Here is a 19526-nt window from a genome sequence, read left to right as displayed (position 1 = left end):
CTCCATCTGAACCCGCCCACCCCACCCAGCAAAACACAAAACTGCTCTTTCAGAGCACACTGCTTTAGCAGCACCAAGGGACATGGCTGTTCCTCCTGAGAAAAATATACTGTACGTTGAGACAAAACTATGTACAAATATTTCAGCTGACCCTGTGTTAGAGTATGGTGGTCAGTGGTAGTGAGCATCACGCTACACAGTCTTGTCCACTCAGCATGGGAGTCCCTCTGTAAAGTTGTCCTCTCAGTGGGGGGTGAGGTCTGTCAGCAGAGCTTGGAGCCATGGAGTAAGGTTAGACCATGTACTGTAAAATGGAGGGTGAGAATGCATCATACATGGAGGCAGAGAAAAGCACTTTGAAAAGCAAACGGCATCTCTACAGATGTAGGATCTTAATTTCCTCAATCTTTTGATACCGATAATTTTTCTGCCCAGCAGGAAATGCAAACTTGCAAAGTGTATTTGAGTCTTAAAAAGGCTTCTAAAGTGTGTCATTTCCACTTAAAAATGTCAGAATTGATTTTCTCTAATGAAAAAATGTATCAACCCCTACAAAAATGTCCACATAATGATTCACATTTTCTGTTGCTGCAGGATTATTTTCCTGCTGCAGAAAACTGGCTCAAATTAAGATCCTACATCTGTAATCCCCCATAACATTCATAAAACATCATATAACATACATAGGTTGTTTACAGGCCTGCTTACACATGAATGGCAGGCACACAGGTCAGGAATAGTATATTATGTACTCTTTAGGGAGATACACTGAGTGTACAAAACATTTGGAACACGTGTTCTTTCCATGACACACTGTAGACTGACCAGGTTAATCCAGGTGAAAGCTATGATCCCTTATCGATGCCACTTGTTAAACCCACTTTAAATCAGTTTAGATGAAGGGGAGGAGACAGGCTAAAGAAGGAGTTTTAAGCCTTGAGACATGGATTGTGTATGTGTGTCATTCAAAGGGTGAATTGGCAAGACAAAATATTTAAGTGCCTTTGAATATTTTTTTTAGTGAAATGGACAAAAGAAAAGATTTGGGATTACACCCAAGGATTAGGATTAGGATGTGGAGTTAGGATTATGATACATGTTTTATCTGGAAGCTTGGGGTGAGAGTGATGGAGTATTCCCTGAGTTTATTGGCGTAGTCTAAATGGTGTCTTCAAGAACTTTATGTCTTTCTGGTCTGTCCTGAACACAGATGTACAGCTATGAAATATTCACCACAGTTAAAGCATTCTATGCTAGAGAACAGCTGGGAAAATACGAGGGGAGGAGACGTGGAGAACAGTGAAACCTGAGGGGAGACTGAGGGGAGAAAGATCATTTTAGGAGGTGAATCAGGGGGTTGAGAGAGGGGAAAGTAAAAGGTTAAGATTTGAGGAAGATGAAGAAAGACAGGGACACGGGACATGTTGAAAGGAAAATATATACACACAATGTGAAATTCATAACTTCATACTTAAGCAAGGTGGAACAGTATTTTACGAAAAAGGCAAAATGGCTTCCTGTCTGTGTCATTTTGAATACTGGTGCTGTGAGGATGTGCATGACAGGTCAGCCTTTGTTGAAAAGGTTAACGACAGGGTAACTGTGTTCAGCAGTGTGGGTGTCACGACTGCTACTCAAACTGTGGTCATTGAAGGTAATGACAATTATGTCCCCCTGTGTTTGAGTGCTAACAATGCAAGATCCCAAGCAAGAAAAGTATCTCTCTGTGAGGGATGCAGGTAATTTTGAAACGATTCCACCACAAACAACACATAACAGCGCTAGAACAACACTAAAGTGGGACTAGCTAGCACAATAGCTCCCTACAAAACACCTGATCAGGAGAACATAGTTGTATAACTGTATAACCACAGTCAGGATGCCTGAGCGAATGTCCACTTGCTTAGGCTCGGAAACAGAATAGTTTCAAATGTATTGATTTTAAAATATTCAGTCTTCTGAAGCATGCTTAATGAAGAGGACACACTGTTCTAACATTCATCATCACATTAGATAGTCTCTGGCCACGACCCAGAAGTGTGTGACTAAGAATAAAGGAAGGGCTTTCTATTTGGGCGCTGCGCTCTGCGGGTGGTCCTCTGCTAGGTCCACGTCAATTAACACTTAATGATCTTAGAATAGAGGAGAAGAGGTGCCTGTCACTCTGCAGTGTGCAAATTCTTCCTCCAGGCTAACGGAACCATCATTTCCTGATAAAAACAACACCATCCCAACTGAACAGGCTGAAATTCCATGATTTTTTTTCAACAGCTCTTACACAGTAAGTGCATTATCATTTTCACAATTTCAGAGTTTTATTTTGACCTTAGAAAGTGGAAAAAATATCTATATTTTTTTAACTATTCTACCCCTTTTTAAGGGATTTTTTTCATACTGGCTAATATTAAATGGGACCGGCCCACATTGTAAACAGTACTGCCATGTTTCACATTGTGACCATCCAATCACAGGTTACGAATTATGACTGACCAGGGATTGGTTGACATGAGCTCTGACAGCAGCACAGCTGGACCAGTCAGATACAAGCAGATTGGTGTGTGTGAGAGAGAGAGATACTGTAGACAGTGATTGAGTGTGAGAGAGGGAGGAAGAGAGAGACAGAGAGAGAGAGAGAGAGAGAGAGCAGCAGAGGGAGGTTGAGGAGGTGTCAGGGTGTACATAATGTGTCTGAACATCACCAGTCCAACGAGTCAGATGAAAGTGAGACTGGCACAAAAAACAACAAACCCACAACTGGATTTGGACAAGAGGCCACCTGAATGGGCATAATGTCCTCACTACTGTTACTGTGTCTTATTGAACAATGTACTGCTAATAACACAATGCCATACATTATCTCATATGTCTTTAAAATGCATTACTGTGAGATGAACAGTTCTCAGAATGTAATGATTCAAATCCAACCCAGATCCCTCCCAGATCATATGTAAAATAATGGTACGGGGAAATGATATGACTCACTCCTACTTCAAAACATCTCTGTTTCTCTCCAGGCTGTTGGGGATAAAGATACACAATGAGAGAATAACATTGGCTTGGGATGTGATAAATCTGGGGCTTTGGGTATCATTGTTGATAAGATAATGTTGTATCTGGAATAGGCTACACTATTGCAGATGTGTTACTTAAACATAAACCTACTCCGCATACTCATTGTTAGTATAGAACATACAGTTAATAAACAGTATAATTTAATATAACGCCATTTATAAAGTATATGAGTTTATGTTGAGTTCTTATGTATCTTTCAGTGATGCTGCTGGTCTTCATTACAATGTTCTCCCTTGAATCATTCTGAAGGAGGACAAGATCACGCTAACCTAAATATACTATACTTTCACACTTTATGCAATCATAAATCCTGTTGAGAGGAAATGAAATTACACAATATTGTGAACTCGTCTCTACCGTTACATTCTTCACCATGACAACCGCACATGGCATAACATGTCTCTCTCTCAAGGGAGGGTAGAGAGAGTGAAGAGGATTCTGAACAAATTTAAAAAATATCTGAGTACCCTGGTGTGTGTGTGTGTGTGTGTGTGTGTGTGTGTGTGTGTGTGTGTGTGTGTGTGTGTGTGTGTGTGTGTGTTGCAGTGTCTATGGTCATAGGGCAATGGAGCACAGATAATATCCTAAGGGAGTGTCCCCTCAACATGTCCCCTCACCCAGGAAAGGGGCTATTACTATCCCTTCACTTCCATGATAAACGAGGCCATACAGCTAGGATTTGTTTTGTGTATTTGAGTTAAGTCAGATGCAGCTCCATTCCACCATACTACTGTACAGTGTACATTCCATGAGATACAAAAAGTAATGGAAAAGTATATTTTGGTCTATTCAATATGGGGGAAAATATTACATGTAGACACCATTTTCATATTTTTTTTTTTAACTGTAAGACGACTTGCATTTGAGTTGATATTTCAGTAGTGTATCTCTGATATCCATGGACCTGCCTATATAAGAAAAACCCTGGAGTCAGACATCAATCAGTCACAGGGGATGTCAGCTCATATAACTGGTTTGGAGGATGCTTATGATCACATTCACACTACTCTTCACACACAGCATCCAAAAATACACCCACTGCTCCTCCGTAGTAGACTCAGACTCACCGATACCAATGCAAGCAGTTCCCTCTGTATCTCACACTCTTTTCACCCTCCTCACTCCCAGTCTCTCTTTCGCTCTCTGATATTCTTTGTTTTCTCTCTTCATGTTGCAGTAGAATTCTATCTTTATTCCATCTTCCTCCTCTCCCCTGTAGATGCTCCCTTCTCTCTCTCTCTCTCTCTCGCTCTCTCTCTCTCTCTCTCTCTCTCTCTCACACACACTCCTCTGTCTCCCGCTGCACTGGTCAGGCTTACAGTAGGTGCTCTCTCCCTCTATTGATCTCTTCACCGGACCTCTCTCTCGCTCCCATCACTCCTATGCCTCTCTCCGTGGATGAGGGGAACCGGGACTTGACTCTCCCTCCTTCCTCTCCTCCGCCACCTCCTCCTCCTCTTCTTGCCTAACGCGGGGATCATGTTCTATTTCCAGCTGGTGATCATGGCAGGGACGGTTCTCCTGGCGTACTACTTTGAGTACACAGACACGTTCCCCGTGCACATCCAGGGCTTCTTCTGCTACGACAAGACGTTCTCCAAGCCCTACCCCGGCCCGGATGACACCAGCAAGATACCCCCACTGCTGGTCTACTCACTGGTTACAGGCATCCCCTGCTTCACGGTAAGACCATGTGGTTAATCCTGTGTGTGTGTGTGTGTGTGTGTGGGGGGTGGGGGGGGGCTCGGCTCGGCTCTGGATCTGTATATTACCATTCATAATTTGTCTGAATGTTGGTGAGTCAAAGCATCTCCAATGTGTCTCTGCTTTATGACAGACATGATGAACAGATTGGTGAGCCACATGTGGAGCGCCCTCCCTCCATTTCAGAGCCTGTCACAGAAAGGTTGTGTGTGTGTGTGTGTGTGTGTGTGTGTGTGGTGTGTGTGTGTGTGTGTGTGTGTGTGTGTGTGTGTGTGTGTGTGTGTGTGTGTGTGTGTGTGTGTGTGTGTGTGTGTGTGTGGTCAGCCAGGGAGGAGAGCTCAGGCTTGTGGAGAAAGCTGTGTATGGACAGACGTAAATAGAGATTGAGTAAAGATGTAATGGAAACAAACAGAGTCGGAGAAACGATTGGCAAGAGAGTGAGAAAACAGAACATGGAAACAGCAACGTTTTAGAGGCTGTGAGGGTGATAAGGTCAGTGGGTTTCATTTGAAATAGACAGAAAGGCCAATTGAATGAAGATGAGAGACAATAAAGAGAGACAAAGAACCACAGAGATGGTGGATAGAAAAGAGATAATAATGTGGATGGAAGGGTACCAATGTTGTGGAGCTGTCAGTGTGAGAGATTCAGTGGGCGTAAAACATGGAGCACCTGGCACTGAACAACACAAGCCAAACCTGCTTCCTTGTTTCAGACAACAGACAATAGCGGCCTTAGCTGAAAACCACCTCAATCTACACAATAAAAGACCACAACAGCTTTAAAGTGCATTAACCAAGATTTGACCTGGGTCAAGCCTCATTTCACTGCATCAGAGCACAGCCAAAACCTGACCTAACCTTAACTGACAGGGGCCAAACACGTAACCAGTGGGCAGGCATATTCATAACACCTCCCGCCTATAGTACCTCTGTCATTTTGTTGTTGACTCTAGTCTAGAGGCATTTGATCCCTTTTCCCAACAGCTACAGTACAGTGCACCAGTCAGTCCTTTACCTTTGCTTGTTGGCCAGTGTATTTGGGTCAGAGCCAGTCCTCCAGGGCTACTAGTTGGCACTATCCTCCTCACTCATCTTCCCAGGGGTCCCCTCTTTCCTAATTAAAGTAGTCAGTCATCCTTTGACGTCTCAGCTCTCTGCATTAGGAGCCAGTCCCCTGCTTAGAGGCCAACAGTATCCACACAGACCAAAGAGGGAACTTTGTTTGGCCACTTTCACGCCTCGTCTGTGATTTTTCAGTTGGTGCTTGTTGATGATTGACCCCTTTTCTTAGAATGCTGCATTATGTATGAAGTACTACTGTATGATGACCCTGTGGGTCTCTGCTGTGACAGCAGCATTTACAGTACACTGATACCGTCACAGATCTCATAGCTGTTTTATGTACAACACCATGTTGGAACTTTGTCCCGAGTGTCTGTGGTGGTCACCAGTCCAGTGGTTAGACCTAGTATTTGTAGAAATGACATTGTGATGATGTAGTGTCAGTATCCAGTGGGCTCTACTAGAAAGGGTTTGTAAGTGATCTAGAAAAAACGGTGGTAAAAAAAAATTGTGAGGGTGGATGATGAATGGGCAGCAGTTGATATCACGCTGAGGTAACGACAGGATCCTCTACACCAGTGTTATCACGCTGAGGTAACGACAGGATCCTCTACACCAGTGTTATCACGCTGAGGTAACGACAGGATCCTCTACACCAGTGTTATCACGCTGAGGTAATGACAGGATCCTCTACACCAGTGTTATCACGCTGAGGTAACGACAGGATCCTCTACACCAGCGTTATCACGCTGAGGTAACGACAGGATCCTCTACACCAGTGTTATCACGCTGAGGTAATGACAGGATCCTCTACACCAGTGTTATCACACTGAGGTAATGACAGGATCCTCTACACCAGTGTTATCACGCTGAGGTAATGACAGGATCCTCTACACCAGTGTTATCACACTGTGGTAATGACAGGATTCTCTACACCAGTGTTATCACGCTGTGGTAATGACAGGATCCTCTACACCAGTGTTATCACGCTGAGGTAACGACAGGATCCTCTACACCAGTGTTATCACACTGTGGTAATGACAGGATTCTCTACACCAGTGTTATCACGCTGTGGTAATGACAGGATCCTCTACACCAGTGTTATCACGCTGAGGTAACGACAGGATCCTCTACACCAGTGTTATCACGCTGAGGTAATGACAGGATCCTCTATACCAGTGTTGTCACACTGAGGTAACGACAGGATCCTCTACACCAGTGTTATCACACTGAGGTAACGACAGGATCCTCTACACCAGTGTTATCACACTGAGGTAACGACAGGATCCTCTACACCAGTGTTATCACACTGAGGTAACGACAGGATCCTCTACACCAGTGTTATCACACTGAGGTAACGACAGGATCCTCTACACCAGTGTTATCACGCTGAGGTAATGACAGGATCCTCTACACCAGTGTTATCACGCTGAGGTAACGACAGGATCCTCTACACCAGTGTTATCACGCTGAGGTAATGACAGGATCCTCTATACCAGTGTTGTCACACTGAGGTAACGACAGGATCCTCTACACCAGTGTTATCACACTGAGGTAACGACAGGATCCTCTACACCAGTGTTATCACACTGAGGTAACGACAGGATCCTCTACACCAGTGTTATCACACTGAGGTAACGACAGGATCCTCTATACCAGTGTTGTCACACTGAGGTAATGACAGGATCCTCTACACCAGTGTTATCACACTGAGGTAATGACAGGATCCTCTACACCAGTGTTATCACACTGAGGCATTTTTTTATTAAACTAGGCAAGTCAGTTAAGAACAAATTCTTATTTTACAATGACGGCCTACCCTCGCCAAACCATCCTCTAACCCGGACGACACTGGGCCAATTGTGCGCCGTCCTATGGGATTCCCGATCACGGCCAGTTGTGATACAGCCCGAGACCGAACCAGGGTCTGTAGTGACGCCTCTAGCACTGAGGTGCAGTGCCTTAGACCACTGCGCCACTCAGGATGACAGTATCCGCTACACCAGTGTTTTCCAACTCCAACAGTACACCCTTTTGCTGTAGCCCTTGGACAAACACATCTCATTCAATTCATCTTGGGCTTGATGATTAGTTGACAAGTTGAATCAGGTGTGCTTGTCCAGGGTTACAATAGAAATGTGTACTGTTGGGGGTACCAGAGGATCAGGGTTGGAAAACTCTGCTTTACACAGAAGCAGAGCTGATTCCCTGCAGGGAGCCAGACCCCATGGAGTTCACAATCAGCTGTAGTGACGTCATTCTGAAGCTGGCTTTTGATTTAATGTTATCTCAAAAACACGTGTGTGTGTGTGTGTGTGTGTGTGTGTGTGTGTGTGTGTGTGTGTGTGTGTGTGTGTGTGTGTGTGTGTGTGTGTGTGTGCACGCACGTCAACTGGATTATTCCAGAAAAACAAGTGAACTTTAAAAAGACAGCTGCATTTATTTATTTATTAATACATTCCATCCAGTAGGATACTGTGGGCTTTTACCCCAAGGCTGTTTCTGCATTTGCAGTTGCTGTGGCCCCTGGTCCACACGCAGATCGTCACACACATGCAAGCAAGCGCGTGCACACACACTTGAGTTTGGTTCATTGTAGGACATCTTAGAAGTAGGTCTGAGGCTTAATTACATTTCACATTTTAGTCATTTAGCAACTTACAGTTAGTGCATTCATCTTAAGATAGATAGGTGGGACACATATCACAGGCATAAAAATAAACATTTTTCTCAATAACGTAGCTATCAGTAGAGTCAGAGCTAGAAAGGGAGGGGGGGTCAAGTGCTGGATATGTTTATTTATTTATTTTTTAAATTGGGGGGGGGGGGGGTCGAGGTGAGGAGGATGATTATTTAAGATAATGTTTGAAGAGGTAGGGTTTCGAATGTTTTCGAAAGATGGGCAGGGACTCTGCTGTCTTAGCTTCATGGGGAAGCTGGTTCCACCATTGGGGTGCCAGGACAGAGAAGAGCTTGGACTGGGCTGAGCGGGTGGGAGGACCAAGAAACCTGAGGTGGCAGAAGTGCTTGTGTTGGGGTGTAGGGTTTGAGCATAGCCTGAAGGTAGGGAGGGGCAGTTCCTCTTGCTAGTCCATAGGTAAGCACCATGGTCTTGTAGGGGATGCGAGTTTCGACTGGAAGCCAGTGGCGTGTGCGGAAGAGCGGGCTGATCTGAGAGAACATGTCTCATAGTAGATTCTATCTGGCAGTTGATGAGTGTGTGTATGTGTGTGTCTACATTGTCATGCAGAGATGTAGTGAGATCTGACGCATCATCCCAAGATTCCTTTATTAGTTCCCCCCATCAAAATCTCTGCCTAGATAAAGAGATGGATCCTCTGGACGGCCCTCTCACTTCAGTCTTAATGGACTACCACTTGGCCTACCAAACCTGCTCACCAGAGAATACTTTTGTGGCATATACTGTATTGTAGGCCTATGAGACAAATACTGAATCTGAGGTGAATCCCAATACTCTACCGTGGCAAATCATCCTCTTCTACTCCAACAGTTATCTGAGAGGACAGAACAGATGGAAACGATGTGCTTAGTGCCCATTATGTGTGTCTCATTGAGGAGAGGCTGAATCTAACAGGAACCTGAGGAATTCACACTAGCAGTCCTTGGTTTTGCTAGCAAATAGGCTCATACCATAGCACGTCTGCCCATCCAGTCTCTTCATATCAGGAAAAGGTAATGGGGATGACAGGTAGCCCTAATGGAAGAGAAACAAGAGTCTTTTGACTCCTCCGTCTGTGTTTAAAATAGACTAGAACAGGGATCGTCAACTAAATTCAGCCATGGGCAATGTTTTTTTCTTGAGTGGATGGTCGTGGGGTCGGAACATAATAACAAATAATTTGCAAATTAACTGCAAGAAGCCCAAACAGAATTAATATTTGACTAAAACATCATTTCAAACCTTGCTTACATTTGTATACGATCACGTGCCTCTGCTTGGGAATGCTTGGAAGAGATTTCTGAAATTAAAATCACTTGGAGCTGATTTCCTAGTGTTTATACAGTATTATATGTCCAACAACAAATGATAAATAATACACATTTAATTAAAAAAACATACTTTTTTTACTCAGAAAATTGGCCAAATTCGCACAGGCTTGCCAGTTGGGGAAACCTGGATAAGAGTTGCCAGTTACCATTACCATGTCATTTCTTATTTCTTACTTTAGTGACATCAAAGTAATAAGGGATTGTGTAAGTAAGATGTCATTTAAGATTAGCTTCTCTTAACAGTTAGCCTTTAGAAATGGGGTTAGATGCTAGCTCTATGGGTGAGCTCTAGAACTGCTTGTTCAGTACAGTTCCATCAGGCCAAGTCGAAGTGAGATCTCATGCACATGATCCAACTGGCAGACAGAAACGTTTTAGGTGTCCCATACCCTATCAGCTGACTTTGCTCTCCTCACCCTTCCTCACCCCTCCTCACCCTTCATGTCTCGCCTCCCAATTAGCACCTTTCGTCTCGGAGCTGACCGAGAATCTTTGCTCGTTAGCTTACATTCTAATTACCATGCAGATGATGGCAATTTAACCCAGAGAAGATGTTTTCTCTCCTGTGTCTCCCTGCTGCTCAGAGGCTGTGGGGTGGGGGGTTAGATCAACTTTAATATTGCAGACAGATTGTGGCTTTCATCAATGGAATTGTCTGCATAATTTCCAATCCCCCATATATATTTTTTTGTAAATATATACACTACCGTTAAAAAGTTTGGGGTCACTTAGAAATGTCCTTGTTTTTGAAAGAAAAGCACTTTTTTTTTGTCCATTAAAATAACATCAAATTGATCAGAAATACAGTGTAGCCATTGTTAATGTTGTAAATGACTATTGTAGCTGGAAACCGCTGATTGTATTATGGAATATCTACATAGGTGTATAGAGGCCCATTATCAGCAACCATCACTCCTGTGTTCCAATGGCACGTTGTGGTAGCTAATCCAAGTTTATCATTTTAAAAGACTAATTGTTCATTAGAAAACCCTTTTGCAATTATGTTAGCACAGCTGAAATCTGTTGTTCTGATTAAAGAAGCAATACAACTGGCCTTCTTTAGACTAGTTAAGTACCTGAAGCATCAGCATTTGAGGGTTTGATTACAGGCTCAAAATGGCCAGAAACAAATAACTTTCTTCTGAAACTCGTCAGTCTATTCTTGTTCTGAGAAATGAAGGCTATTCCATGTGAGAAATTGCCAAGAGACTGAAGATCTCGTACAATGCTGTGTACTACTCCCTTCACAGAACAGCGCAAACTGGCCCTAACCAGAATAGAAAGAGGAGTGGGAGGCCCCAATGCATAACTGAGCGAAAGGACAAGTACATTAGAGTGTCTAGTTTGAGAAACAGACACCTCACAAGTCTTCAACTGGCAGCTTCATTAAATAGTAGCCGCAACAACGTCGCTGTTGACGTTGAGACTGGTGTTTTTCCAAATTGTGTTTCGTTATAGCCTTATTCTAAAATGGATTAAATTTTAAATATCCTCAACAATCTACACACAATACCCCATAATGACAAATTAGATTTTTAGAACATTTTCCAAATGTATTGAACGCAAAAGACAGCTCGAAATTGAGCTCAGAGCTCAGGTGCATCCTGGTTGCATTGATCATCCTTGAGATGTTTCTACAACTTCATTGGAGTCCACCTGTGGTAAATTCAATTGATTGGGCATGATTTGGAAAGGCACACAGTTGACAGTTCATGTCAGAGCCAAAACCAAGCCCTGAGGTCGAAGGTATTGTCCGTAGAGCGCCGAGACAGGATTGTGTCGAAGCACAGATCCGGGGAAGAATACCAAAAAATGTCTGCAGCATTGAAGGTCCCCAAGAACACAGTGGCCTCCATCATTCTTAAATGGAAGAAATGTAGAACCACCATCTCTTCCTAGAGTTGGCGCCTGGCCAAACTGAGCAATCGGGGAGAAGGACCTTGGTCAGGGAGGTGACCAAGAACCTGATGGTCAATCTGACAGAGCTCTATAGTCCCTCAGTGGAGATGGTTATCCTTCTGGAAGGTTCTCCCATCTCTGCAGCACTCCACCAATTAGGCCTTTATGGTAGAGTGGCCGGACGGAAGCCACTCCGCAGTAAAATACACATGACAGCCCGCTTGGAGTTTTCCAACAGGTGAAGCATGATGGTTGCAGCATCATGCTGTGGGGATGTTTTTCAACGGCAGGGACTAGGAGACTAGTCAGGATCGAGGCAAAGAGGAACAGAGCAAAGTACAGAGTGATCCTTGATGAAAACCTGCTTCAGAGCGCATAGGATCTCAGACTGGGGCGAAGGTTCACCTTCCAACAGGACAACGACCCTAAGCACACAGCCAAGACAATGCAGGAGTGGCTTCGGGACAAGTCTCTGAATGTCCTTGAGTGGCCCAGCTAGACCCCGGACTTGAACCCGATCGAACATCTCTGGAGAGTCCTGAAAATAGCTGTGCAGCAACTCTCCCCATCTAACCTGACAGAGCTTGAGAGGATCTGCAGAGAAGAATGGGAGAAACTCCCCACATACAGGTGTACCAAGCTTGTAGAGTCATACCATAGAAGACTTGATGCTGTAATCACTGCCAAAGGTGTTTCAACAAAGTACTGAGTAAAGGGTCTGAATACTTATGTGATTTAAAAATAATAATAATAATCATATGTTAACAAAAATGTCTAAAAACCTGCTTTTGCTTTGTGATAATGGGGTATCAAGCATTTTGATCAATTTTAGAATAAAGCTGGTACGTAACAAAATGTGGAAAGGTGAAGGGGTCTGAACTTTCGGAAGGCACTGTATATGCATTTTACAGACACAGTATATTTTACAATAGTTGTCTTTTGTTCGTTTTTAGTCCCATCCTTCAGCTATCCCTCCATCTATCTCTGAAAACCATACAGTTTTATTTTCCACATATTTTTCCACTGGCTGTTTCACAAAGTTCTGAACCTATCTAATCTCATAGTTTCTACAGATAGTACATTAAAGATAAACATTTTTGCTGAGAGAATTACTATATTGATCGACTGACTATGACTTTTAAATCACCCAGCAGCTATTTGCAGAGTTGGCTCCAGGTAAATATTGCAATTCATCACTTGATTCAAAAGTCCTGCGCACCGGGAAAGCGAAATGTTCCCATGAAACAAACTCCGCCTACCCGGCGGACCGGCAAATCTGTGACTAAATCAAGTGCATCTACTGCGCTGCCCAATCGGATAGCTCAAATCACCGTGGCTACAGAGCTTCCATGACCCTGGCCACAGCCAAGTTTAAAGGCTACTAACCTACGTAAGATTTAATAACCTTTAAAACCATGACCATAGAGAGACCTGTCAACGAATACAGCAAAGATCTGCAGTTTTTGAGTGAGTTCATGTTTAAGTTTATATTCAACACTATTACAAAACGTGCTTCTCCGTACTTCCGCTCGGGCTGCAGCTGCAATGAATGAGTGGCCAAGTATCGATAGCCCTGCATTTTATTATTAGCAGCTTGTCGTGTCGATTTTAATATTAAAGAATATTTAACTTTCTCTGGTCATAGGGACAACATGAATTTGTGCATGAGGCAGATGTGGTGCGACTCGAGGTTCGCCATCCAGTGGAAGACAGTGTCTCCTCTCTCTGGTCAGTCTCACCGGAGGAAAGGAAGGATCGTTTTGAACGGTCATCCAACTCGGAATTCCACGTCAGAAACTCGGCATCTTTCTAGAGCTCCGACTTTTCGACCTGAAGATCACTCACGTCGTGATTTGACCTCGTTGACCGTCAGATGCAGGTACCATCAGTCCAGTAAAATAAAAAAGCAAATTATTTCAATTCATGCTCCACAGTGCCTCACACGTGCTAAACCAACTGATCTATTTTGTTATCAAAGCTCGAGTTTTGAAATATAATATGGTCTAATTAACAATATTGGCAGGCCAATCATATAGCCAGTATTATGTGATCTGTATTAGGCCTACTGCCCAAACATCATTCCTACAACTGTTTGTGTGGGTTAATGTAAAATAATAATCTGAGCAGTAGATCTCAGCTTGCCTTTTGACTGCGAAAGTGATCTTGACTCAGAAAACGCTTGTGACCACTGATCTAGATCATCTATGAGGCTGTGGAGGGATCCAAATAGTGGATTTAAAAGAACATGAATCATCACCGTACAATACTTACTGACTTTATTGACCACATGGGGACATTTTGTTGCAATGTCATGTGCCTGTTTAAAGTGCCGTTTAAATACTAAACAAAATTGACAATACAACTTTCATAACCGTTACATACCAATACCTTTTTTGGGGGAAAAAGACTAGCCTGCTGGCCTTACTGAGTCAATAGGAACATTAGCCCGAGCTATTTAGGAGGGATATCACACCTGGCACAAATCATTGTCTAGTTGTGTTTTTCCTGCTGAGGGGTGCCCTATACCTGCGCCCAGAGGGGAGTAGTTCAAAGTCTGGGTACCCCCTGTAGCTTTTTAAACCCTGGATTTCTAAGCCCTTGATATTATTGTTGGATCAGATTTGAATAGATAACATTTCTATGGCCATAATAAATAGATATGCCAATAGTGTACAACCTTGTTTTACTCTTGACAGTTTAATACTTTCTGAAAAGTAGCCATTATTTACTATTTTACACCTAGACTTACTATACATAACTTGAACCCAGTGTATAAGAGATTTAACAAAATGTAAATATTCCAGGCGTACTTTATCAAAATACTTTTTAAAGTCAGTTATGAATACCAACAACTTCATAATAAGAATAACATCCAACAACTTCATAATTATTTTTATTTATTTATTTTACCCCTTTTTTCTCCCCAATTGGTAGTAGTTACAGTCTTGTCTCATCACTGCAACTCCCATACGGACTCGGAAGTGGCAAAGGTCGAGAGCCATGCGTCCTCCGAAACACAACCCAACCAAGCCACACTGCTTCTTGACACAATACACATCCAACCCGGAAGCCAGCCGCACCAATGTGTCGGAGGAAACACCGTACACCTGGAGACCTGGTCAGCGTGCACTGCAACAGGCGTGACACAGGAGTCGCTAGTGCGCAATGAGACAAGGATATCCCTGCCGGACAAACCCTCCCCAACCCAGACGACGCTGTGCAGACAAAAATAGGGAAGGCAATCAACAAAGTGAAGGAGTCCAGGTGAGTCCAATGAGCGCTGATGCACGTAATGATGGTGACCGGTGTGCGTAATGAAGGTGTGCGCAGCCTGGCGCCCTTGAGTGCCAGAGAGGGAGAGCGGGAGCAGGCATGACAACTTTGCTCTCTCTTCCAAAATATTGTTTGGTGAATCATGGGGGACTCCGTCATTTGTAAGTTTCAATAAATTAGGTTGAAGATGAAAAAATAATGTAGTGTATTTTCTCCCATATTCCATCCAGTTCACTTTATTTTTTGTCATATATTACACTTGATCTTTCTTGAATAAGTTCCTCCATTTATTTAAGTTTTTCCTCTTAACATATTCTGTGCCTCTATGGTACAGTTTTTATTACTATCTGTACTGTTTGTCCCTCTATTTCCTTTGGTAATATGAGTTATTTTGACCTAAATTGCTTTTGTTTTAAAGATTAGTATTGAATTACATGACCTCTAAATGCACATTTAAGTGTCCCATAGATTAAGGGGATCTGCTGTGCCTATATTATGTCAGAAAAAGTAAGTTATACATTATTCTGTCCTGGTTAAAAACAAGGTGTTATCCAATAAAATGTTAATAAAATGTCCAATATCCTCACCAATGTGGAAATTCTATAAGAGTAATTCTATAAGAACTTTTGACTACCTTTTTTAATCATAGGGATACATACTGAAATTAGAATTTGGGTCCAGAAGGTAAGATGGAAGGAAGGATCAAATGAAGGACATCTGGAGTGCAAATGAGCGCACACACACACACACACACACACACTGATGCAGATGGCAGGGTGGGCTCCAGGGGGACGTGTTGTCTCTTCTCTGCCATAGGACCATAAGTGTCTAGAAAGAGTCACTGTTGCCGCTGTGGACTGCTTCAGGGAAGGACAGGGTGAAGGAGGGGTGCAGAGGAGGAGAAGGTAAGGGAGGGGTGCAGAAGAGTAGGAGGTAAGGGAGTGGTGCAGAAGAGTAGGAGGTAAGGGAGGGGTGCAGAAGAGTAGGAGGTAAGGGAGGGGTGCAGAAGAGTAGAAGGTAAGGGAGTGGTGCAGAAGAGTAGGAGTTAAGGGAGGGGTGCAGAGGAGGAGAAGGTAAGGGAGGGGTGCAGATGAGTAGGAGGTAAGGGAGTGGTGCAGAAGAGTAGGAGGTAAGGGAGGGGTGCAGAAGAGTAGGAGGTAAGGGAGTGGTGCAGAAGAGTAGGAGGTAAGGGAGGGGTGCAGAAGAGTAGGAGGTAAGGGAGTGGTGCAGAAGAGTAGGAGGTAAGGGAGGGGTGCAGAGGAGTAGGAGGTAAGGGAGGGGTGCAGAGGAGGAGAAGGTAAGGGAGGGGTGCAGAAGAGTAGGAGGTAAGGGAGGGGTGCAGAAGAGTAGGAGGTAAGGGAGGGGTGCAGAAGAGTAGGAGGTAAGGGAGTGGTGCAGAGGAGGAGAAGGTAAGGGAGGGGTGCAGAGGAGGAGAAGGTAAGGGAGGGGTGCAGAGGAGTAGGAGGTAAGGGAGTGGTGCAGAAGAGTAGGAGTTAAGGGAGGGGTGCAGAAGAGTAGGAGTTAAGGGAGGGGTGCAGAAGAGTAGGAGGTAAGGGAGGGGTGCAGAAGAGTAGGAGGTAAGGGAGGGGTGCAGAAGAGTAGGAGGTAAGGGAGGGGTGCAGAAGAGTAGAAGGTAAGGGAGTGGTGCAGAAGAGTAGGAGTTAAGGGAGGGGTGCAGAGGAGTAGGAGGTAAGGGAGTGGTGCAGAAGAGTAGGAGGTAAGGGAGGGGTGCAGAAGAGTAGGAGTTAAGGGAGGGGTGCAGAAGAGTAGGAGTTAAGGGAGGGGTGCAGAAGAGTAGGAGGTAAGGGAGTGGTGCAGAAGAGTAGGAGGTAAGGGAGGGGTGCAGAAGAGTAGGAGGTAAGGGAGGGGTGCAGAAGAGTAGGAGGTAAGGGAGTGGTGCAGAAGAGTAGGAGTTAAGGGAGGGGTGCAGAGGAGGAGAAGGTAAGGGAGGGGTGCAGAGGAGTAGGAGGTAAGGGAGGGGTGCAGAAGAGTAGGAGTTAAGGGAGGGGTGCAGAAGAGTAGGAGGTAAGGGAGTGGTGCAGAAGAGTAGGAGGTAAGGGAGGGGTGCAGAAGAGTAGGAGGTAAGGGAGTGGTGCAGAAGAGTAGGAGTTAAGGGAGGGGTGCAGAGGAGGAGAAGGTAAGGGAGGGGTGCAGAGGAGTAGGAGGTAAGGGAGGGGTGCAGAGGAGTAGGAGGTAAGGGAGGGGTGCAGAAGAGTAGGAGGTAAGGGAGGGGTGCAGAAGAGTAGGAGGTAAGGGAGGGGTGCAGAGGAGGAGAAGGTAAGGGAGGGGTGCAGAGGAGTAGGAGGTAAGGGAGGGGTGCAGAGGAGTAGGAGGTAAGGGAGGGGTGCAGAAGAGTAGGAGGTAAGGGAGGGGTGCAGAAGAGTAGGAGGTAAGGGAGGGGTGCAGAAGAGTAGGAGGTAAGGGAGGGGTGCAGAGGAGGAGGAGGAGGAGGAGGTGGTAAGGGAGGGGTGCAGAGGAGGAGGAGGTAAGGGAGGGGTGCAGAGGAGGAGAAGGTAAGGGAGGGGTGCAGAGGAGTAGGAGGTAAGGGAGGGGTGCAGAGGAGTAGGAGGTAAGGGAGGGGTGCAGAAGAGTAGGAGGTAAGGGAGGGGTGCAGAAGAGTAGGAGGTAAGGGAGGGGTGCAGAGGAGGAGAAGGTAAGGGAGGGGTGCAGAGGAGTAGGAGGTAAGGGAGGGGTGCAGAGGAGTAGGAGGTAAGGGAGGGGTGCAGAAGAGTAGGAGGTAAGGGAGGGGTGCAGAAGAGTAGGAGGTAAGGGAGGGGTGCAGAGGAGGAGGAGGTAAGGGAGGGGTGCAGAAGAGTAGGAGGTAAGGGAGGGGTGCAGAAGAGTAGGAGGTAAGGGGGGGTGCAGAGGAGGAGGAGGAGGTGGTAAGGGAGGGGTGCAGAAGAGTAGGAGGTAAGGGAGGGGTGCAGAAGAGTAGGAGGTAAGGGAGGGGTGCAGAAGAGTAGGAGGTAAGGGAGGGGTGCAGAGGAGGAGGTGGTAAGGGAGGGGTGCGGAGAAGGAGGTGGTAAAGGGAGGGGTGCAGAGGAGGAGGAGGAGGTAAGGGAGGGGTGCAGAGGAGGAGGAGGTAAGGGAGGGGTGCAGAGGGGAAGGGGGAGGGGGTAAAGGAGTAGTGCCAAGGGTGAAATGACAAATTGATAAAGGTGAGAAGAGTACTAGATGATGAAATACTGGGAGTGGATAGAGAAAGATTGTTTGTGGAGGCACAGAAAGAGATGGTGGGAGAGTAGGAGTTTCCTTTATCTCCCTACGAGAAAAACACAATAGATCTAGTAGAGAGGGGTTGAAGTGAAGGTACATAGTACACACCATTAAGAAAAAGAGAGGTTGTCGCCTATTATTGTAAGGAGAATGACAGTGTCTAATTTAGCCACTGTGAAGTGGTGCTGTTTGGTATCCGTGCAGCAGGGCAATTTACAGGCAGCTTCACAGTCCTCAACACAATCACAAGGATTTTCTGACTGACCGCAATGATAATCACTTTGCTGAGCTCGATCAGAGCCGATACACTGATCGCACCATCAAACGATTCACTCCCTCCCTTTATCGCTTCTATCTATCTCTTTTCTGATCTGGTTCACTTGCTTTCTCATTTCTCTACTGTTTCTCTCTCTTTTGCTCTGTTGCTCTTTTTATTTGCAAAATAAAACTCTCTGAGAGTGGGTATAGTTTGTGGTATAGTTTAGGGTATAATTTATGTATAGTTTATGGTATAGTTTGTATATAGCTTATGTTTACTTTATGGTATAGTTTGTGTATAGTTTATGTATAGGTATAGTTTATGGTTTAGTTTATGTATAGTTCATGGTATAGCTTAGTTTGTGTAGTTTACGTATAGTTTATGGTATAGCTTAGTTTATGGTATAGCTTAGTTTATGGTATAGCTTAGTTTATGGTATAGCTTAGTTTATGGTATAGCTTAGTTTATGGTATAGTTTGTGTATAGTTTATGTATAGGTATAGTTTATGGTTTAGTTTATGTATAGTTCATGGTATTATATATAGTTTATGGTATAGTTATAGTATAGGTTATAGCTTAGTTTATGGTATAGTTTATGGTATAGCTTAGTTTATGGTATAGTTTATAGTTTAGATATAGTTTATGGTATAGTTTATAGTTTAGATATAGTTTATGGTATAGCTTAGTTTATAGTTTAGGGTATAGCTTAGTTTATGGTATAGTCTATGGTATAGCTTAGTTTATGGTATAGCTTAGTTTATGGTATAGCTTAGTTTATGGTATAGCTTAGTTTATGGTATAGCTTAGTTTATGGTATAGCTTAGTTTATGGTATAGCTTATGTTATAGTTCATATATAGTTTATGGTATAGCTTAGTTTATGGTATAGCTTAGTTTATAGTATAGCTTAGTTTATGGTATAGTTTGTGTATAGTTTATGTATAGGTATAGTTTATGGTTTAGTTTATGTATAGTTCATGGTATTATATATAGTTTATGGTATAGTTATAGTATAGGTTATAGCTTAGT

At 44.1% G+C, this 19526-nt stretch overlaps 1 protein-coding gene across 3 annotated transcripts in view; it reads left to right on the top strand.

The window, feature by feature from the left end:
- Positions 1–19526, top strand: part of LOC110486489 (phospholipid phosphatase-related protein type 5) — a 47796-nt gene that overhangs the window by 15980 nt on the left and 12290 nt on the right. For all 3 annotated transcript variants that reach the window (XM_036941203.1, XM_036941202.1, XM_036941201.1), the window contains exon 3: positions 4567–4755. In XM_036941203.1, coding sequence (XP_036797098.1) covers positions 4567–4755 — 189 coding nt within the window. The remainder of the gene's footprint in view (positions 1–4566; positions 4756–19526) is intronic.

Source organism: Oncorhynchus mykiss, chromosome 13 (assembly GCF_013265735.2).
Source record: "Oncorhynchus mykiss isolate Arlee chromosome 13, USDA_OmykA_1.1, whole genome shotgun sequence".
Classification (NCBI taxonomy): Eukaryota; Metazoa; Chordata; class Actinopteri; order Salmoniformes; family Salmonidae; genus Oncorhynchus; species Oncorhynchus mykiss.
Note: the sequence above shows the minus strand (reverse complement) of the source record. Positions and strands in the feature narration are given on the sequence as shown.